This window comes from Sinohyriopsis cumingii, chromosome 18 (genome assembly GCF_028554795.1).
Source record: "Sinohyriopsis cumingii isolate HCF-2022 chromosome 18, ASM2855479v2, whole genome shotgun sequence".
Classification (NCBI taxonomy): Eukaryota; Metazoa; Mollusca; class Bivalvia; order Unionida; family Unionidae; genus Sinohyriopsis; species Sinohyriopsis cumingii.
Genome location: NC_142978.1, coordinates 15,112,326 through 15,136,407, shown reverse-complemented (window position 1 = coordinate 15,136,407; position 24,082 = coordinate 15,112,326). Strand labels below are relative to the sequence as shown.

Sequence of the window (24,082 nt, the reverse complement as noted above, 5' to 3'; positions counted from 1 at the left end):
TACTTGAACGCCTATCATAGCAGTTTACATAAATTTGGGTTACAAATCATAAGGCTTTCTTTAGGAACATTTGTTGCAAACAGATTTTATTTCTTAACTGATGAACTGAAATTTTCTTCGGCAAAGTTACTGTTAAAAGAATATGCACAAATATTCCTGCTAAATATAAGTTTATTTATTTTCGTGATAAACAATTTCCATTGTTTTCTAAAAGAATGTACATCTTCGTCAGTAGTTTAGTTTAATTCATGGATTAGTGATGGATTAGTGATGGTGTCTTACATTTACCGTATATGCCACTTGTAAGTCAAGTCCAAGTGTAAGCAACATAAACCCTGGTCTGCCGTCATGTAATGCACCATAATATCAGAGTCTGTGTTGTTAGTTACCCCTAATAGACTGCATAGACCCATATCTACTGGTGAAGTGAATTATATGCAATGACAGATTTAAATCCCTGCAGCTTGATGTTTGACTTAAAAACAACTACATTTGGTATTAAGTTTCTGGTTGCAGTAACTGTGGCATTAAGAAAATTGGAACTCAAAGAAAACTGATTTAACAGTAAATGAGCATAAATAAATATATTACTGAAATACTTAGATTTAAAAGGTCGTGCGTCACAATATCTTTCTTATTGTGTCAGTTATCTACAGAGTTGACTAAGGGCTGTTGCATTAAAACATACATGGAGCCCTTGAAAAAAATATATGCCAGGGTAGCTTGGAGGTCAAAATGTCTGTTTAAAGTTGTTTATCATATAAAATCACCTCTGTGGGTGGTAGAATAACTGGTTGGGGAGGTCTGCTAAACACGATATATATATGTATTCTGAAAAATCAATTTTGAGATCCATCATTAAATTTTTATTTATGGCATTGCACTGTAGTGAAGTGAACATTCTGTGCTTGTCTTTCGCATTGTATACAAAAACTTTATCATTGATCAGCCTAGAACATTAATTTTGAATCATAAATAAAGTGAAAATTTGAAGTAAATAATTTATTCTTGTGTCAGATTTGATTAGAAATCTGTTTTAATGAATAAGAGCTGTTGATTTGAGTTTCATGAGAGTTGAGTTGTTGATTTAAGTCTCATGAGATTGGAGTTCTTGATTTAATTCTCATGAGATTTGTGTTGCATCGCTGGAATGTAGTTGGATCAAGGAGTGCTGCCCAAAATAACAATCATGGCCATCTAGTAACATCAGTGGTAGAACCCATGTGCCTCTCAGCTCATGCTCTTACAGACAGATGTTTTGATTGTTACATAAAAAAAAAAATGCCTATTTAACCTGATGGCCACTTTTTCATTGGATGTCTGACCCCTATCACACAGAAAACAGTTATATCAGCATTTGCATTTTGTGGTACATTCAAGTGCTTGATGACTCTTTTGTAGTTTGACAATTGAATTGTGTCCGTCTTTTAACAAAGTGAAATGTTCTCATGTGAATTTTTTTCAGACTGGTAACCTTTGATGAAGCTAATTTTATTGGTTTCTTTCTGCATGATGTCTGTTGTCGAAACTAAAAATAATAATTGTTGTTTTAACACAATTTCTTTGGTGTAGAAAATTTCCACAGTGGACTTAATTTAATTTTAACTTTCAGCAAAAGTTGAAAGGATTGTAAAGTCCATTGTTCTTGAGCCTATGTTTGTTGGAAGTGTTAAGTCCATTTAGGTTGAGCCAACATGGTGGAAGTGCAAAGTCCACTTTAGCTGAGTCCACATTAGTGGGTGGTGTTAAGTCCATTGCTACTAGATGAGCCAACAAGAGTGGGAAGTGTAAAACCAATTTTGGTTCAGTACACATGGGTGAAGCGTAAAGACCATTTTGCTTGAGCCCAACATGGTAGGGAATTGCCAAGTCCATTTTTGCTGATTCCACATAAGTGGGAAGTGTAAAGTTCATGTTGGTTGATTCCAAGTAAGTTGGGACTGTAAAGTCCATTTTGACTGAGCCCACATAAGTTGGGACTGTTGAGTCCATTTTGACTGAGCCCACATAAGTGGGAAGTGAGTCATAGCAATCAGTTTCTTCAATGGTGCAGCAATAGTTCAAGTTTTGGTTACATTTTTTTTTATTTCCTAAAGTCCTTAATGGATTTTTCATCTTACTTGGGATGAATCATTATGAAACTGTTAACTCGACCCTTTTTATCAACTTTACATTACACTTGAGGAGGAGCAGCTTCCTGTTCAGTCTCTGATCAATGGCTCTGAGATCAAGGTCATTGCATCCTTTTTTATGCATAATAGCTAAACTTACATGAACCCATCATTCATTAGACTTCATAGGTATGCTGAGACATTAGCAGCTCATAGTTAGTTTTATGGGGTTGATAGTTATTTGGCTGAGGTTGCTATTGCTGAAATGGAAATATTTGTTAAACACACACACACAAAGTTAAATAGCATAGAGAAAGCTTTCCACACACACACAGAGTTGAATAGCATAGAGGACTTTCCACACACACAGAGTTGAATAGCATAGAAGGCTTTCCACACACACAGTTGAATAGCACAGAGGGCTTTTCTTTTCATGTATGGTAAAAAAATTCAAACCTCAGCATGACCGGAATTCAGATTTTAACTTGGCTTATGCATAATGGTAGCAGTTTACGGTCATTTGTGGTTCAAGGTCATTTGTGGACATTTTATGTTAATTTTACATCTGTAATAGATATGAGATCAGCCATTCTTCTGAAGACTGTGTTTGAATGAGGTTAATTTAAAGATTAACAACATGCATGTTTTTTATTCAGGCTATTCGAGCCAATGATTATGAAGAAGCAATCCAGTACTATTCTCGCAGTATCTCGCTGATGCCGATAATAGCCACCTACAACAACAGATCATTAGCTTGTGAGTACTGATGATGATGGTTCGTAATATGCTTAAGATAAGTCAAGTGGTATTTTTTAAAACACTTCACTTGTATTGTTTGGGAAAGCAATACTAGAGGATAGAAAAGAAGACCGATGTCATGCTACAGTCATTGTTACATGATAATAACGGAAAACTGTTGGAAGAGAGCTTCTCAATAATAAAGTCTAAAGATATAAACAGAAAGTGAGTAATTCATTGTTTAATTAATTGATCTCATAATGTTCATTGTTTAATTAATTGATCACATAATGATCCAAAATTGAGTGATTAACTGCAGTATTTCTAACATGCTGATCTAAATATGTACCTGAAGGTTCATCTGTATTGATTTTTTATCCTTGATACGTACATTAGCAGATAATCTGAAAATAAAGAATTTTTATTGCCATATTAAACATAGGTGTATATCAGAGATTTTTACATTTTCCCCAACTGTTTTGACTCCTTCATAGATCTCATCAGGTATAAGTTACCTTTTCTTTGCGAGGTGTGGGGACATTTGAACTATGGTAAATCAACACACTTGAAGTTAATCATTTTGGTGGAAACATTCACTTTGTTTTGTTGATGCAGATGTCTGTTTCGATTTCCCTTCCACTTTGTGACTGCTGGCATTAGATCAATGTAAACAAAATGTATTCATACATTTTCGTAGACCTTTCTGGTGGCCTAGTGGTTAGAACGTCTGCCTCAGATGTGGGAGGTCGTTGGTTTGATCTCTGGCCGAGTCATACCAAAGACTTACAAAAATGATACTAACAGCTGCCTCGCTTGGCGCTCAGCATTAAGAGGTTAGTGTTAGGACTGGTTGGCCTGGTGTCAGGATAATGTGACTGGGTGGGATATCATGCTACATGTCTGCGACATGATGTCCCAGTGCTGGACATCACTATAAACTGCCACATTGCTGACATTGTAGCGATATGACTGAAAAATTGTAAAAGCTACGTTAAAAATCCAAATCTCATCACACATCACACATTTTCGTAAATGGAGTTTAAACACTCAGCCAGCATCACAGCTTTGTTTTGATCAAATGCTGGCGTTAAAATTCATGCTTACACTCTATGCTTGACACCTGAAGTTCCCATGAAATTTCTATCAAGCAAATTACATATGGGTACTTTCCATTATTGAGACTAGTTTTGTCAGTAATTCAACCTCTGACAGTCCTCTGAGTATTCCTGTGAATCCCCCATGCCTTTACTTTGTTGGTCTTGATTGCATCACTGTTCTCTCTTGGTTGACCTGTACGTTTGCATGGTTGATCTATACACTATATACTGCTTTGACTCACAAGTCATTGGCAGATGACAAGTGCTTCAATTCTATCCCCCTGAAGTGACCACTGTCTGATGTGGCACAAAGAAGCTCATTGCAGAAGGATCCAAAATGAGGAGTATTTTCAAGCTTTTTAGCTTAGAATGATGTAAAAAAAAATCCAGCACCATCACGGTAATGTACAATGACCGAAAAGCCAGTCTTTGAAATTTACTGCATTACAGTTCATCAGAGGCGTAATTTCATTGTATCTACTACATCCTTAAAATGAGTCTTACCTTTGAAATCCACCCAGCATGTTGGAAATAACCTTGGTTAAGTTAAATGATAACTTTTTGGTCAAACCCCTACAATAATCCCCTAAATTCCCATAATTATTCTGGCATACTTTGTATTATGTAAAAATTACTTATTACCATTATTTGAGTTTGTTACTACCTGCAAGTAAATGTAGATTTCATAACATATTGTGATCAGCTTATTCTTTAGTTTTTATTTTAAATGAAAGTTTGACTATTTCAAACACATTATGGTGATTTTTTTCCTCCTTAGATTTAAAAATGGAAGATTGGAGCAAAGCTTTAAAAGATTGCAATACTGTATTGAAGTCAGAGCCAGACAACATCAAAGGTAAATACATAATAGGGTATTTTATTGCATTTCCTCACCCATACTACAGAGAAATCCAGTTGGTTTGCTAACTTTACTTTTCTTATTTCAGTCTGTTTTCTTACTCACGGTGTCCAAGCACTCAGAACTACATTTTTAGGGGAAGCAACATTTGTTCTCTGCTGTTCCTGGGGGAGTTGTTTAAAATCTAACCACTACCAATACTTGAAAAAAATTATCTAATTATTTTGGAAGAGAGAATTGAATAACGTCATTGAAAGAGACAACCCCAATTGAAATAATAATAGCATTAAAATAAAATACAACTTAAGAGAACCTCTAAAGGTAGGAGGTCACAAAATAATAAATGTTTATCACCCACGAGGTACCTATTCCGTGTATACAATACTTTTTTTGTTCTACTAATTTACCCAAATTCATCAAAGTATGAGACAGGCCTTTATACTCAGTGATTGGGAAAATATATGAAGGAGAAAGCAATTTTTCAATAAATTACGTTTGTCTGAGAATAATTGCCAAATCCCATTACTTGAAAACCCTCTCAATCATCCTGCCATGTGAGCATTCTTGTTAGTATATTGCTAAGCTAAATAAAATAGCAGCACCAGGTGGTGGCAATGTGAGGTAATTGACAATAGTTATTGACATATATATATATATATATATATATATATATATATATATATATATATATATATATATATATATATGAGATAGGCAGAAAAAGCCAATTTTTGTCTTTTATTAGGTTTCAGTACATACAGTAGCAGACTAATATTCTCAACATAATATGATTGGGTACGTATTCTCGGAGAAATGTAATTTACTTAAAAATTAGCTTTTTAATGTGTAGAACTTTTGTGTTTTTAAATCTTGGGGTCAAACCATTGTCTCATTAACAAATTCATGTTCACTAGTCATGTTTACAAAAGCCTGGTTCACAACAATTTTTGTAGAGTACATTCAACCCTTAACAGTTGTAGCAGGTAAAATTCTTTGGTTTAAGCAGCAGATATAGTTGGATTGTATGGAGATAATTATTTAGAGTTGAATAAAACATAAGACATAGAAGAATGTAAGAAAGTCATAGTACCTAATTAATACAATATGTGTTAAATGTGCTACATTTTATTGCAAAAATGAAGGGGTATTCTAATTTGAAAGGAGGAAATTGGGTGAGAATTTGTCTCTCCCATGTTAGGGTTTGCACAGAGACAAGGAAATCCCATGTGTGGGGTTACAGGCTTACAAGGAAACAATTAACGCAACCCCTCAACTTGTGTTTCTTTGCCTGAGTTCAAACCCCAATATATATTCAGTTACTATCATTAATGGCTCTTAGCAAAAATGTCATGGAATTTCTCTCACGCTGAGAGAATTTAATGTATATGTGGAACACATTATGGATTATGGATGAAATGCTATATTGAGGGTTGTCTTATGAATGTAGAATGGATAAATTATTAACCAAATACTTTGTTTTGTTTTTTTATTGAATAATGAAATATATTGAGCATGAAACCATTTAAGTTAATTGTTTTTCAGTTTTTGAATCAGTGCAAAAAATTTGCTTTATTTTTGCCATCTCAATGTGCTACCTCTAGATCACAAAAATTTCTCATTCACTGAAAAAACGTGCTGCATAGTAATTGATATGTTCAGTAGCCTGCTACAATGTAACTGTTATGTTAAATAACCTGCTGCACATTAATTGACATGTCATGTAACTTGTTACACAGTAACTGATATGTCAGATCATCTGCAATACAGTAATTGACATGTCAGAGACCTACTACACAGTAATTGGTATGTTAGAGGACCTGCTACACTGTAATTGGTATGTTAGTGGACCTGCTACACTGTAATTGATGTGTCAAACAAACTGCTACATAGTGATTAACACAGTAGTTTAAATAGATTTTAAATACAAAAAATAATTTTAAAAAAAAATTTACTCAAAGTATTCCATTCACAATATTTTGACTCATATCTAATTAGTTTTTAAGTTTTCATAATTTGATGGTTAAACATGTCAGATTTAACAACAGCTTTAAAACCATTGTGCAGTTACTGAACATGAGAGCCTATTAGTATTAGCACATACATATGTTACTAATAGATACCTTCAGCAGTATGAATGGTCTCAGTACTTTGTAACTGATATTTCCAACAATATAAATATGCCCCATGCTCATGAGCTAAGATATTTTTTCTTCTCTTTCTTCTTAGAATTTGTTTTCAGAAATTGCATCGTAAAGCACATCTTCATACTTAAATATTCTTCAGCATGCCTAACTTGTATTTTGCAGCTCTGTTGAGAAGGGGTTCAGCCTATAAAGGTAATAAAGACTTTGATAAGGCAAGAAATGACTTGAGAAAGGTCCTGGAATTAGAACCAAACAACAAGAGGGCAGAGGTAAGTCATCAAGATACCCTCAGAAAGTCAGATTGGATTGAGAGAGAGTTATTAGATTCTGTATCATGTTTCTTGAACATCAGCAATTGACAATTAAGGGATCAGATTCCAGATGTAGCCACTGAGGGGTGCAGGTGTAAGGTTGTAACATGAACTTTTTCTTCACCAGTTGAGATAGGAAGACCTTGTCTGATTAGCAGTTTCACGAAGATTATAGTACATAACTTGGAAGATTTTGTGTCCAGGTTGTAGCTATATGAAATTGGTGTGTGTGTATGTGTCTGTGTGTAAATGTAACATATATGTAATTAAAAAATACAAATATTTGTGATTGCTTCTATCACTGGTTTTGCATTGTGAAACAGGCTCATGGGGTGGGGTTATGGAAAACTTTAGTGGTCCCCGCTTAAACAACCATTCAGGCCACTTTCTTTTATGACCAGAATCCATTGGCACTGACAAGTTTGAGTTCAAAAGTACTTATCCATGATAGCCACCCTTCTAATGTAACCAGCATATTACTGCAAAAGTATAAAATTTACTTCTTTCATGCAGACACACAGTTTGAAATCCCATGAAAGTTTTTAAAAAAGTCTATTGATATTTGTTTCAGCATTGCTGATAACTATAATTGATACATAACTGCAATCCATTTATTCTTTCCACTGTTTGTTCCTTAGAATCAGGTTTTGGCACTTTGTTAATTACACTGACAGAAGCTAACAGTTCAGAAGCACTGTATTATTGAGCTCAGGTCAGCCTGACATCTGGTCACCATAAAGTAAAATTGGTATGGATTAGCCATTGTGGCTTCTCTCTGAGACATTTATAAAATGTTCCTAGGCTAAAATCAGTTGAACCAATGATAAGATTACTTCATTTTGTAAACACTGAGTATTTTGTATACTAGCTACGTAGAACCAAGAGTTTATGATAATAACTACAATTTAGTTTAAAAGTGGTATGGTTGCCAGTACAACAAGAGGGCAGAGGTAAGTCATCAAGATACCCTCAGAAAGTCAGATTGGATTGAGAGAGAGTTATTAGATTCTGTATCATGTTTCTTGAACATCAGCAATTGACAATTAAGGGATCAGATTCCAGATGTAGCCGCTGAGGGGTGCAGGTGTAAGGTTGTAACATGAACTTTTTCTTCACCAGTTGAGATAGGAAGACCTTGTCTGATTAGCAGTTTCACGAAGATTATAGTACATAACTTGGAAGATTTTGTGTCCAGGTTGTAGCTATATGAAATTGGTGTGTGTGTATGTGTCTGTGTGTAAATGTAACATATATGTAATTAAAAAATACAAATATTTGTGATTGCTTCTATCACTGGTTTTGCATTGTGAAACAGGCTCATGGGGTGGGGTTATGGAAAACTTTAGTGGTCCCCGCTTAAACAACCATTCAGGCCACTTTCTTTTATGACCAGAATCCATTGGCACTGACAAGTTTGAGTTCAAAAGTACTTATCCATGATAGCCACCCTTCTAATGTAACCAGCATATTACTGCAAAAGTATAAAATTTACTTCTTTCATGCAGACACACAGTTTGAAATCCCATGAAAGTTTTTAAAAAAGTCTATTGATATTTGTTTCAGCATTGCTGATAACTATAATTGATACATAACTGCAATCCATTTATTCTTTCCACTGTTTGTTCCTTAGAATCAGGTTTTGGCACTTTGTTAATTACACTGACAGAAGCTAACAGTTCAGAAGCACTGTATTATTGAGCTCAGGTCAGCCTGACATCTGGTCACCATAAAGTAAAATTGGTATGGATTAGCCATTGTGGCTTCTCTCTGAGACATTTATAAAATGTTCCTAGGCTAAAATCAGTTGAACCAATGATAAGATTACTTCATTTTGTAAACACTGAGTATTTTGTATACTAGCTACGTAGAACCAAGAGTTTATGATAATAACTACAATTTAGTTTAAAAGTGGTATGGTTGCCAGTACAACAAGAGGGCAGAGGTAAGTCATCAAGATACCCTCAGAAAGTCAGATTGGATTGAGAGAGAGTTATTAGATTCTGTATCATGTTTCTTGAACATCAGCAATTGACAATTAAGGGATCAGATTCCAGATGTAGCCGCTGAGGGGTGCAGGTGTAAGGTTGTAACATGAACTTTTTCTTCACCAGTTGAGATAGGAAGACCTTGTCTGATTAGCAGTTTCACGAAGATTATAGTACATAACTTGGAAGATTTTGTGTCCAGGTTGTAGCTATATGAAATTGGTGTGTGTGTATGTGTCTGTGTGTAAATGTAACATATATGTAATTAAAAAATACAAATATTTGTGATTGCTTCTATCACTGGTTTTGCATTGTGAAACAGGCTCATGGGGTGGGGTTATGGAAAACTTTAGTGGTCCCCGCTTAAACAACCATTCAGGCCACTTTCTTTTATGACCAGAATCCATTGGCACTGACAAGTTTGAGTTCAAAAGTACTTATCCATGATAGCCACCCTTCTAATGTAACCAGCATATTACTGCAAAAGTATAAAATTTACTTCTTTCATGCAGACACACAGTTTGAAATCCCATGAAAGTTTTTAAAAAAGTCTATTGATATTTGTTTCAGCATTGCTGATAACTATAATTGATACATAACTGCAATCCATTTATTCTTTCCACTGTTTGTTCCTTAGAATCAGGTTTTGGCACTTTGTTAATTACACTGACAGAAGCTAACAGTTCAGAAGCACTGTATTATTGAGCTCAGGTCAGCCTGACATCTGGTCACCATAAAGTAAAATTGGTATGGATTAGCCATTGTGGCTTCTCTCTGAGACATTTATAAAATGTTCCTAGGCTAAAATCAGTTGAACCAATGATAAGATTACTTCATTTTGTAAACACTGAGTATTTTGTATACTAGCTACGTAGAACCAAGAGTTTATGATAATAACTACAATTTAGTTTAAAAGTGGTATGGTTGCCAGTACAACAAGAGGGCAGAGGTAAGTCATCAAGATACCCTCAGAAAGTCAGATTGGATTGAGAGAGAGTTATTAGATTCTGTATCATGTTTCTTGAACATCAGCAATTGACAATTAAGGGATCAGATTCCAGATGTAGCCGCTGAGGGGTGCAGGTGTAAGGTTGTAACATGAACTTTTTCTTCACCAGTTGAGATAGGAAGACCTTGTCTGATTAGCAGTTTCACGAAGATTATAGTACATAACTTGGAAGATTTTGTGTCCAGGTTGTAGCTATATGAAATTGGTGTGTGTGTATGTGTCTGTGTGTAAATGTAACATATATGTAATTAAAAAATACAAATATTTGTGATTGCTTCTATCACTGGTTTTGCATTGTGAAACAGGCTCATGGGGTGGGGTTATGGAAAACTTTAGTGGTCCCCGCTTAAACAACCATTCAGGCCACTTTCTTTTATGACCAGAATCCATTGGCACTGACAAGTTTGAGTTCAAAAGTACTTATCCATGATAGCCACCCTTCTAATGTAACCAGCATATTACTGCAAAAGTATAAAATTTACTTCTTTCATGCAGACACACAGTTTGAAATCCCATGAAAGTTTTTAAAAAAGTCTATTGATATTTGTTTCAGCATTGCTGATAACTATAATTGATACATAACTGCAATCCATTTATTCTTTCCACTGTTTGTTCCTTAGAATCAGGTTTTGGCACTTTGTTAATTACACTGACAGAAGCTAACAGTTCAGAAGCACTGTATTATTGAGCTCAGGTCAGCCTGACATCTGGTCACCATAAAGTAAAATTGGTATGGATTAGCCATTGTGGCTTCTCTCTGAGACATTTATAAAATGTTCCTAGGCTAAAATCAGTTGAACCAATGATAAGATTACTTCATTTTGTAAACACTGAGTATTTTGTATACTAGCTACGTAGAACCAAGAGTTTATGATAATAACTACAGTTTAGTTTAAAAGTGGTATGGTTGCCAGTAAAGGAACAAATTGTTGCAAAAAGTGCAAAATGTCTTCAGACATTATCAATTCTGAAGGAAAAGTGAAAGCACCTGGACTAAATGAAAAGAGGGATAGTCACGTGATCATTGCTGCAAAATTAGATATCAGAATGATTCAAATGAAAATTGTCATTATACATAAAGCAGCAGTGGGAAAATGGAATGGATGGAGATAATTACAATCTTGTCATTTGACTAGGATGGAGATAACTACAATATTGTCATTTGACTAGGATGGAGAATGATCAAATCACATGTTTGTATCCTGACTTTGTTGACGTGTGTTTTAAATCATTTTGCACCATGAATGATGGTTATTCATAACTAGTTTATTTTAACATTATTGTACATTTTATTACATTAGTTACATAACATGTCATTTTTAAATGAAATTATTAAATATTTGAAAATTATTGAAGTCCTTTTTAGGGCTGTTCCAGTAAAATATACTTGGGACCCAGGGAAGGCACTTTCAATGTGAAGTAGTCACTGATAGATGCAATTTAGAATTTTGTATCATTTCATATGAACTCTGAGTAATTAGAATACCCAGGCATACATTTTCTTGTTCATGAGACAGACAGACAAGTCAGACTAAATCAGTTATTGGTTACCAAACTTTACAACTCTAAACGTTGTGCATTTGGTTCTTGAAAATCAATGAAAATTGAACAGAATTACCATTAAATGTCATCATATTGATGTGATATTAAAGTAGACTAATTCAAGTTTTAACAGAGTCATTATAAATGAATTTGATTATCAATTATTGATAGAAGCCCAAACATGTGTTCACTGCACAAAGAAACATCTCACATTTCCTTGACAAAGTTACATATTTTCTGTCAAATATCTTACCCAATGACATTACCATTAGGAAATTATTCTCCTACCTCCGAGTCCAGTCGTCATATATATGAGAGAAGGGAAGGAAGTAACTTAGATTTTCTCCCATTGTTCTCAATATTTTGCCACCAATATCGCAGATATTGTCTAGTTTAAACTTTTGCTTGCAACTGTTAACAGTGCCTCCAAGAATCCATTGCATGATAATATTGACATTCCAACATATTTTTCCAGTGGTATATGTCAGAATACTGATGCATGTAGCATTTGTGTGGGTTTTTTTCTCCCACATTTTTTGGCACTAAATACAAAAAAATGTTCTTAGTTTTACTGACCATGTTATATTGATTCATAACACTAGCATATTCTTATTGTATGTGCCTCTTCGAATATTTTTTTTATTTGTTGTATGCGCCTGTTTTGGTTTTTCCTCTCTGTTACATTGCAGAGACTTTAATCAAGTTCAGATGCTTTTAAGTCACTGAGGACAATCAGGAGACATTCCTTGCCAGAATGGCATGTTGTAACTCACACACTGAGGACAATCAGGAGACATTCCTTGCCAGAATGGCATGTTGTAACTCACACACTGAGGACAATCAGGAGACATTCCTTGCCAGAATGACATGTTGTAACTCACACACTGAGGACAATCAGGAGACATTCCTTGCCAGAATGGCATGTTGTAACTCACACACTGAGGACAATCAGGAGACATTCCTTGCCAGAATGGCATGTTGTAACTCACACACTGAGGACAATCAGGAGACATTCCTTGCCAGAATGACATGTTGTAACTCACACCTTGAGGACAATCAGGAGACATTCCTTGCCAGAATGACATGTTGTAACTCACACCTTGAGGACAATCAGGAGACATTCCTTGCCAGAATGACATGTTGTAACTCGCACACTGAGGACAATCAGGAGACATTCCTTGCCAGAATGACATGTTGTCCCTCACACCCAAGTAGCATGTGTTCTTTTGTGGGCAGAAGAAAGGCTTGAATCTGCTGAACATGAAATATTAAACAACCATCCAAATTTGAAATCATTGGCATGTTTTGTAGGGGATGTTGAGATGCTGTCCCCACCCCTGGCAAAGGTTCCTAAAACAGCACTTTCAGCAAAGATTACTACTGATCCCATCAAAGCTACACCAAGCAATTCCACTCAAGTGGTACTGGAATTGTGTATGCTACACATACTGCAAAACGTACTATAACAACCTCTTTTCAAGATTGCTGATCAACGAACTGCAGGAAAAATCAAAGACCATTTTATATTCAATGTTTTAGTTGGACATCCAGGATTACCTTCCACTTTGCTGGCTGGCTGGGCCACCAAGTTGTATGTCATTCATCATACACTTTCCTGGCTGCCAACCAACTGGTTCAGCTGCCTGGTCAGTGGTTATACATTTTTGGTGGGAATTAATCTATCATTCTGAATGGCAAATTGCATGTTTCTTTCCAGTTCTACAAGGATGGAAGCCCACACCTAGCAGGCCATGGCAGGCTTGTCAGCCAGCTGGACCAACCATCTCTATAATACCAGTACATGGCATATTGGTATATTGCATGGGGCCTTCCGTCCAGCCATCTGCTGCAGCCCAACCATCCATCTTTGACCGACATTCCCCTGTTATACCACACTCCATTACTGCACGTGATTTGCCAGCCTTGCTAGCCTATCTGACAGGAATAGGCATTTCACACACGATGGCACAGCCATCGTCACTGCTGTATGGAATGCTTTATCCCTGGTTGCAGAGTGTAAAGGAGGACAACCCTCAGTTGATGAGGGGGATGACACAGATCCTTCTGAACATTCCAGTCCATTCATGGAATAAACCAAGTTCAGTTTTATGGAAGTAGATGAAGAGATATACTAAAGTTTACCTCCATCAGAATGCCCTCCTTTACTGGCAGTCAGTACTACCTGTAATGTGAAGACCTTGGTGGATGCTAAAGATGAAGAACATCTGTCCTTCAGGATATTACCACAGTGTTACTTTATGCCCTCCAGCATTCTTTTAAACCCCACAATGCAGAGACCCTGTGCTCCTCCATGTTGGGTTTCCATTTCAGTTCAAGGGCTGAAAGGAGGAGGTGAGAAAAAGGAAGTAGAGGAGTTACCTCTTCAGCTGTCAGTGCTAGCCCTTGTCTATGTGCATCATCATTATATGGTGTACCAATGATCCTAGACAAAATGACAGCAATGGTAATTCTCAGCAACAATAAAACTTTTCATGACCAGGCAAGTTATAGGTGTTCTTATGCCCATTCCTTCTGCTGATTGGCCAGGAGTGAGTATAGAAATCAAGGTTTCTCCTTCCCCAAGTCTCAGAAGAGGGTAGAGAAAATGAGGTTTCTCCTTCCCCAAGCTTCCTGCCACCTGTCAATTACTTGCCATCCTGTGGACACCATACATCTTTTCAGTCCAACTTGCATTTACCTATTTCCAACAAATGAAATGGTGATCTGGGTCATTTAGGTCGGGGACTGGATCCTCATCATCCAGTAAGGCTGTCATGTTTACACATGTAAATGAGAGCATTTTGTGTTACACCTGTAAAATATTTTGATAACTGTCTTCCATTTGAATGTCAAATAAAGCACATGACAAAATGATGTAATGTTGTATCCCAGTTTTATTAAAAATGGCAACAAATGGAATCCTAATTTATGCTAGGATTTGAAATGACTTCTCTAGCTATGCATAAAAGCTAAGCAGTGGACTTTACTGATTGGGGAAAAAAGTTAAACTCTACAGTTTTGTCAGCGAAGGCATTAGTGCTGAGTTGACATATCGCAACTGTTCATGAATAATGAAAGAGAAAATTAAGACTGTAATTATTTGTTTGTAAACTCTACAGTTTTGTCAACGAAGGCATTAGTGCTGAGTTGACATATCGCAACTGTTCATGAATAATGAAAGAGAAAATTAAGACAGTGTAATTATTTGCTTGTAAACTCTACAGTTTTGTCAACGAAGGCATTAGTGCTGAGATGACATATCGCAACTGTTCATGAATAATGAAAGAGAAAATTAAGACTGTAATTATTTGCTTGTAAACTCTACAGTTTTGTCAACGAAGGCATTAGTGCTGAGTTGACATATCGCAACTGTTTATGAATAATGAAAGAAAAAATTAAGACATCGTAATTATTTACTTGTAAATTCTAGTTGACTGAATTTATACATTTCTGCATTCTGTCTATGAGGTAATATTATGGTGGGATCAGATTTTATTTAACTGCATACCCATAGAATACACATTTTGTAAAGTTCTTTTGGACCAAAAATAAAACTGATGTTAAGGAAATATATGCATCAGGCCAAATTATATTTGGTTGGAAGTTTAATTTTTACTTTAATCTTGATAATATTAATATAACTAGTTATAACAATCAGAAATTTAGAACAATGATTTCAGTCCATATTCCAGTATGGATTGTCTTGCTGAAAGTTTTTTATGCATACAGTGCATTCAGTCAAAACGTGAACAGTAGCTTAGGTAATAAGCTAAATAGTCCTGTCAAGTAATCTAAATTACTGTGTAAAATATTTATTTCTGATTTACTATGAAGACATTACTTTTCCTATCAATGAAACAACTCACATTTGCATCATATTACAAGTTTTGGCATGCAGGCAGATTAATACACTTAAACAGAATTCTTATTGTGTTTCAGTAGTCCTGTAAAAGTTCGCAATTTTATTTTAATGGATTATAGTCTTGTCATTCAGTACCCTCTCCTCTCGTGACTCAGATCCCAATGATCCCAAGAAGATGGATATTTTACTGGAGATAGAACAAAGTGGGTGGGGGGAGGCAGCAGTCCAAAAACCAGACTAACCCTGTTTTTATACCTTATACCTGTTTGCACAGTATCATACAGCTACCTTCACTTCAGATACTGTGGGTTAGTGTACCAGTCTCTGTGCCCTTCCATTAAGCCTCAACTCATAGGCCTTTACCAAGATGTTTGACTGCACTATATCCCACTTCTGCAGAGACAGCAGCGTACCTAGATAGTATACTGCAAAAACATTTGTTTGGTTCAGTTTTAGTTCAAAATATGAAAACATCCTTATGCACCTCATTCACAATTTAGAGTGGATAGTGGAGAAGTCAGATCTCAACATTTTGTTGATCTAGGTATGGAGCTTCTGTTGCATATCAGCCTGGCCTAAAAATGAATCAGCCTGGCCCAAAGAAATCAGCCTGGCCGGCCCAAATGAATCAGCCTGGCCCAGATGAATCAGCCTGGCCAGCCCAAATTAATCAGCCTGGCCCAAATGAATCATGTGTTGGAGAAGGCATCGGCCAGGACATTCATTTTGCCAAGAGACTTTTGTCAACTCCTTGGCCTGCTCATTGTAGCGACAGACCTGTTACATTTCAACCATCTTTACGTGCACTTTCCACAGATGGCCCTTCTGACACAGTGTTCTTGGATCATTTAGATCACCATATTATGATCTCGACTAAAATCAAGCACTTCCTCCTTCTGACACAGTGGCAGCTGTTCTTGGATCATTTAGATCACCATATTATGATCTCCACTAAAATCAAGCACTTCCTGCTTCATTAGCAAGACAGGGAGTGGCAAGCAGCGGGAATACCTTTAGAAGCCCTATGACTGGAAATCACAACCTGTACAGACATCAGTTTCTTGGGTTGCTAAAAGACTTTCTGATGGTTAGTGGCAAATGGACCCTGCAAGAGAAGGCTCTTGATATCAGTCTTCAGGGAATGATGGCCATTCTCCACTTCTCCCAACTTTAGGTGGAATGCATCCAAAGGAAGATTGTTCTGATAATGTCAGACAATTCAGTCTTCAAAAACCAGGAGACATTATTACAAGACCTTTGCATTATGGTATGGGAGTACCTTCAGAGGTATGTTGAATATCATTTAAACATACAAGTCTGACACATCCCGAACAGGCTCAATGTCTTGGACGATTCATTATAAAGGAGATGCTGAATTTTTCATATGGAGAGTTATATACATTTTACATTTTATCTGCATCCTGTGATGGAACTGATGATGTTTGACCTATTGGTGATGAGGTGAAACACCAAACTGCTCCCTTTCATCTCTTGGTTCCAGGCCAGAGAGGCATGGGCTGTTGATGCCCTATCAATCAGCTGGTAGGGTAAATGGGTATATTTGCCTCCCCTGCAGTGGTTCTGATATCAAAGCTAATCCAGAAAAGGATGGCCTGGCTTGAAAATTAATTCTGATTGCCCCTTTCCAATGGGACAGGCCTTGGATCAGCAATCCACTTGATCTGGCACTGGACTTCTTCATGCCTGGCTCTTGCCCAGTACAAAAAGGATTGCATTAGTTTTGGACAGGATAGTGATACAACTCTATAGTCTTAAACAAAGTAGTAGAAAAGAGCAAAGACCAACACGTTTTGTAAAATTCAATAAATAATTGATTTCTTAACAAAAACATAGTGAAAATATAAAAGAACTTACAGAATTGTGAATTAAATCCTAAATAGTCCAAAAAATTATATTACCTGTTCTAATGAATGAAGTTCAAATTAAATTCCAGTGGTATTCCAATTAAATTCCAATATTGAAAGTGTTGATGTACCTTAGTCTAGAACATGATAATTCGAATGCAGTAATGTACCAATGGCCTGAAGTGTAATGATATGCTAACAGTCTTTTGATATATCACAAAAATATAATCCAGAAATGTTCTTGTCTGAAATTGCTATAATTCCAGATTAATGTTCCAATCTAAGAATATTATCAAGGACCACTTTGTATTTCCAGTAAATAAAAATTTTAATAAATAAATCCATCCAATGAAATACTGAACATAACATTAAGACTGATTCTGCCTCAGATGTTAAATGTAAGAATGAATCATTTTTCAAAAAAACATGATTATATCAAAAACTAAGAAACAAAAGTAGAGCCAGGATGTAGATCAAAAGTTCATTTCTCGAAAATTCTAAGTTGCTAGCAGATAAAATCTGTTACTTAAATTATAATAAAGACCATAGGAAACATCAGGTACAACAGGTTCTTCATGTCATAATTCCAATATCTTAGACCCAGATCCAAATAAACATGTTTACCTTTATTGATCATGATCATAATATTTAACACACACTCCTTGAGAAACATTAATTAGGTATTATTTGTTTACAAAATAAAAACATCAGTGTCCCTAGTCAGGTACACAGTGATCTTGATTTTGGACAAGGTGAAGTCCAAAATACTATTACACATAACCTGTTATCTTGGAAAAAGAACTAACAAATACAAATTAGATATACATAACAGTAGTGACAGCTAGATAGTCCTCCACTTTGAAGGCTTATGAGGAGAAGTACATTTTACTGACAAGTCATTCTCAGCCTCCATTCCCCAATGGCTGACTTTTCTTTTCTTATTTCGAGAAGAAGAAGCTAGCCCCTATGATAATTAAGGTATACCATTCCATAATTTCAGATATGTTTGGACATTATGGAAGAGCTGTTAATGACTTCATTAAGGATCTTTCTGATTTCTTTGGTCCAATTTCAACATATTTAGGTCATATTCGATCCCCTTGTTCCCAGAATGGAACCTTCCCTGGGTACTGATGTTGCTTAACTCATCCAAGTTGGAGCCTTGTCTTCCACCTTGCTGAAGCAGTTATCATACAAGACTTGATTCCTGACAGTGCACACTATCTGTGAATCAAAACTACATGCAGTTTCATTCTAATGGCGTAGTTATAATAATGACACAATCTGCTTTTCATTTCTTAAAACTGGTTACTATCATTAGGCAACCAATGAGTAACTATCCACTCTCTCCTCAGTCAACCTGTCAAGAGAGGTAAAGTTGCACAGGACACAGTACAGGCCCTCAAATGCTATCTGAGACTCATGAAATGTCCATGGTAGTCATCAAAGGCTCTTGTCATAAGGCAGGAAAGTAAGACATAACCCCACAAGTTCAGCACTCTTGGCTAAAGGGACATAACCCCACAAGTTCAGCCCTCTTTGCTAAAGGGAGCTATTACAGTGTCATACTTTGAAGTCTTACAGGATTAGGTATGACTCGTGAAGATTTCAGATTATGAAATAAGAGCAATTTTGTTTTGGGGGGTAATTTTTCTGTGACTGCACTGGTGGCCTAAGTTATTAGAGCATCTGCCTCAGATGCGGGAGGTCATGGATTTGAACCTTGGTTGAGTCATACCACAGGCTTATTAACCCTTTAGCTATGACCGCCGCATCTAAGCGTCACCTGTAAATAGCTCCTGAACCCCACTGATGCATATATGCAGTGTTGATAAGCCTCATTTACTACCCCAGTGTCGCTTATGTGCATATAGTTCAGCAGTACTTGAAACCCCAGTGTCGCATCTATGCGGATGTGACCACTATGTTAACTAAACATTGATTGATTGAAAGTACAGAAGTTTGCATATTTTTGATTATCATAACCAATGAGAGGACTGTTTACTCAACATTTGGATGTAAGTTTGAAAGGTGAAAGGCTAAATTTAAACACTGGAACGGCTTTCCTGCAATTTACGAAACAGGTGTAGTTGAGATAAATAAAGATGGATTCCAGTTCAGATATAAGCGATATTGAAGAGTTAATAGATCATTCTTTGAAAATGGATCAGATATTGATGTTAGTCCCATTTCACCACCAGATGTAAGTGATTTTGAATTGGATGATGAGGAGGACATAGTCACACTTGCACAATGGAGTGATGACCTAGCTGTGTTCGAGATCAATGATTTTGATTCTCATGTTGGTTCAACAGTCGAGCTTCGACCACTAAGCAATAAGAAAGTTTTTTCTCTCAAGTTTTTTTCTGAATGTCTGGTGGAAGTGCTTTTGAAAGAAACAAATGATTATGCCAAGAAAATGGGTGACCAAAAGCAAGACTTGAAATGGTATGAAACCAGCATCATGGAGATGTGGGCATATCTTGGAATATACATTGTTTTTCATGTGTGGATAATGACTGTTTTTAGAGGTACCACTCTCAACTTTGTAATTAGAATGTGGATTTCATTCATGTTTTTATATGTACATATGTAAATATTGGATTTATTTTGTGGGATTCAATACAGTTTATATGACTGGGATTTTTTGTAAGATGGGCTGTAGTAGTATATAAAGTGGAAATATATGAATAACAGACATAATACAAGGTAAGCTGTTTTTTATTTCACTGAAATCCTGCAAAAACTAATGAAATAATAAATATAAATGTAACCATGTTTTTATTGTCAGTTTCTGTAGTCAGCCTTGATGATGCTAATGTATTCAGCCTAGGAATCAGCCTCAGTAGTCTCATTGACTGATATGATAGCACTCAGCAGTAGTGAAACTGCACAACAGCTGTAGTAGCTAAAAGGTTAAAATGGTTCATGCAGCTGCCTAGCTTGGTGCTCAGCATTAAGAGGTTGGTGTTAGGACTGGTCTTCCGGGCATCAGGACAATGTGGCCAGATGGAAAATGATGCTACATGTCTGCTACATGATTCCCCAATGCTAGACATCATAATAACCTCCCACACATCATAGCAATATGACTAAATTTTTTAAAAATGTGTTAAAAATAAAAGAACCCAAAAGCACACAAACACACAATTTCTTGGAACATAACGTCTTAACTCAAGACATTGTTGATTCAGTTGGCTGGATGTTCAGTCTATGTTCTCCAGCTTCTATGTATAATGCATGATGAATAGGTGGGAAAATTGTTTTCATCATATAGGAAGGACTTGGTTTGGAAGTTGCAGTGAGCAATTTCCTAATGTTAATGTGATCAGGTAAGTATTTTCAGAGAAACATAATTTTCTAAACAATTTCCTTTTCTTAACATATTATGCCAAACTGAAAACTTAAAACATTAGAAATGCATATACAGTCATCAGCTGTATACAAAAAAGTCAAGAGATATCTAAATTTTTAGGCACTAAGTTCCTGCTAATGTTCAGTATCCATTATATAAGGCACAAAAATGTAAGTTATACAAAAGCATCTAGCATTGGAGTAGATTCATTATAGTGTGAGTGCTGAATAAATGTGACTTTCTTTGCTGGATATACATTTCAGTATGGGCTTGATTCACATTTCCATGTAGGCTGGATTCACATTTCCATATGGGCTGGATTCACATTTCCATATTTCCACTACTAGTGTTTGAATGTAATACAGTTGTAAATAATTTTGCACAATGCATTATTTTGCATCTATGCAGGTATAAAATTATTTCAACATTTATTGTCCAGGAACTCCTCAAAGAACTTGACCAGGCAGTAGTGAAAGAAGAAAAGGAGAGAAAAGAAAGAAAAGAAAAGGGAAGAAGAATGGTCATTGAAGAGTTCGATGGTAGCAATTTAGAGAAGGATAAAAGTGATACACAGGATCATTTTGAATCCAAGGCAGATAACTCAGATTCCAATGCAGATAACTCAGATTCCAACCTAAATGGTAGTGAAAAGACAAAGTCAAGAAGAATGCTGATAGAGGAGGTAAGTGAAGACACTGAATTGCATGAGACACCGGCACTCCATGGTGAAACTTGTCTGAAGGCAGATTGGAAGGAAAATGTACACAATGTTGAAACAGAAGAGGCAGGTCATAGGCAAATTATTGAAAATGATAAAACACCAAAGGCGGATGAAAAAAGTATTTGGAGTGATTCTGAAGTTGATTTCGTATTATCAGAGGATCAGAAAGTGCAAAGTTCTGAAAGTGCCCATGATAAAGCAAGCATGTTGGAAAATGAAACAGACAAAAGACATCCGGTTTCTCAGGAATGGCGCACAATCATTGAAGCAGATACAATCAGAGATGACATAGAGTCCACATTGTGCAATAGTGAAAGCAAACTTAATGACTTTTTTGACATTTCGAAAGAAGCTAAGGGCAGCTATGATGTAGGTGGAGCAGAGCAAAACAATGGAGGTAATTTTTATACCATGAAGGTTGACCATGGAGAATCTTCTGATATTTCCCAAGATGATGTAGACCAAGAAGCCCTCACAGAGAACAAAAGCGTTGAGCCAGATTCTGATGGTGAGATAAAGAACTTTGAGGAAGAGAGTCAGTCACAAGATGTTGGAAGTGGGCCAGCAATCACAAGACCGGTGTTTATTCAGAGTGCATTACCTGAGGAGATCAGTCAGTTACGTGAAGCTGGCAATAATTTCTTCAGAACAGGACAGTATTCTGACGCATGTAGCAGATACACAGAAGCAATCGAAATGCTCAAGAAGGGTACATATATTTTCACTTTTATTGGGCTGTTAATGTTACATTTCTAAATAGATAAATATCTCTACTGGGATATAAATAGATAAATATCCCAACTGGGATATAAATAGATAAATATCTCTACTTGGATATAAAAAGATAAATATCTCTACTGGGATATAAAAAGATAAATATCTCTACTGGGATATAAATAGATAAATATCTCTACTGGAATATAATAGATAAATATCTCTACTGGGATATAAATAGTTCTCTTCACAGAGACTTTATGTGTCTTCTGTACTCACTTGCTTTCTGGCGTGTTGATTTTGTTGCGTCTTCAGACTTGCTTTTTGTTGCAGTGCTAGTTGAATTTTTGGAACATTACAATAAAATATGTGTATACTTTCTAAAGAATTGTTACAATATGCTTTTTGACTCACCTCTATGAAATAGAAGACAACAGTTTCACTACTCCATTGTGTTGCTAGTGTATGTACAGATAAAAAGCATGTGTGTGTGTGTGTGTGTGCGTGTGTGCGTGCGTGCGTGCGTGCGTGCAGCCTCACTGTATTTGAACCATTGTCCTCCATGATCCTAGTTAAGATTTTTGAGAGGGTTCCTTGGAAGGGGGGGGGAATCTTTGTACTTTTACATTAATTGTGATTTCTTGTTTGAGTTTTTACATTTTATTTCTTTTTCTTGCACACTGTATAAATACTGTTATACCTGGAATCATGAAACTGGGTGAGGTTATCCATCTTGATGAATACTTGACCTGCATCACAAAAGTCATCACTGTGACCTACATTTCATGTCTCATGAACTTGATTATGAGATTCATGTATGTTTCTTCCACACCCTGACAGCAGAATCTTATCATGACCTATGTTTAATCTTTTATCCGCTTTGGTGAAGTTGCTTTTAGCTTATGACTTCATATGGTTTTGGCATGCTGTATACTATTCTACCTAGAATCACTAAACGTGGATGCATTTCGATTAGTTATACATTCTTTTGGCCAAAGGTCCTTTTGTGACCTGTATTTCATGCTTCAGTTGCTTTGTTGAAAGTTTGTTCACAAAGTTCATTATTGGGTGCTGTTTATGTTCCAATCACAAAACTTTGTAATTGAATGTACATGTTAGTAGGGTAGTTGCTTTCATGCTGTATACATCCAGGCCAGTTCATTCTGCCTTTCCAGTTACTGAGTACCAAAAATCTACTTTTTGAAAGGAAAACTAATTTTTGTTCCATAGGGGTTGGTCTTAGCCGACTTTTTTAAAATAAATTTGCATTCTTTTCTATCAATAATACATGTGCTCCTAAAATAAAGTGGCTTACCCCCACTTTCCAAGTAAATTTAATTTCTATTCTTATTCTTATCATTATTATTATTATTATTATTATTATTATTATTTGAACAGAGAAATCTGATCAGACGGTAGTACACCTGTCCCTGCTATATAGCAATAGAGCTGCAGCCAAGTTGAAAATGGGAGACTTGGCCACTGCCATCCAAGACTGCACCTGCTCTCTGGAACTTGTACCACACTCTGTTAAGCCACTTCTTCGTAGAGCTCAGGCATATCAAATGAGTGAAAGGTTGGTTCTGAAGGAGTGAAATCACTGAGGGAGAATATATCTTTATATTTCTTTATGGCTTGCTTGTACACTAAATAATTCTGTAACATAAGAAGGTCACTGTGTCTTTTATTATATGCACTAATGGTAACCACAACATTTTAAAACAGGTTTGTAAACTATGTTTTATGAGTAATATTTTATAAATTTGCTT

General features: G+C 36.0%; 1 protein-coding gene across 2 annotated transcripts in view; it reads left to right on the top strand.

Annotated features, from left to right (window-relative positions):
• Nucleotides 1–24,082, top strand: part of LOC149776135 (sperm-associated antigen 1-like) — a 98,711-nt gene that overhangs the window by 36,001 nt on the left and 38,628 nt on the right. For both annotated transcript variants that reach the window (XM_089942404.1, XM_089942405.1), the window contains 5 exons: nucleotides 2,768–2,867; nucleotides 4,725–4,802; nucleotides 7,112–7,218; nucleotides 21,318–22,308; nucleotides 23,712–23,889. In XM_089942404.1, the coding sequence (XP_089798530.1) occupies nucleotides 2,768–2,867; nucleotides 4,725–4,802; nucleotides 7,112–7,218; nucleotides 21,318–22,308; nucleotides 23,712–23,889 (1,454 nt within the window). The remainder of the gene's footprint in view (nucleotides 1–2,767; nucleotides 2,868–4,724; nucleotides 4,803–7,111; nucleotides 7,219–21,317; nucleotides 22,309–23,711; nucleotides 23,890–24,082) is intronic.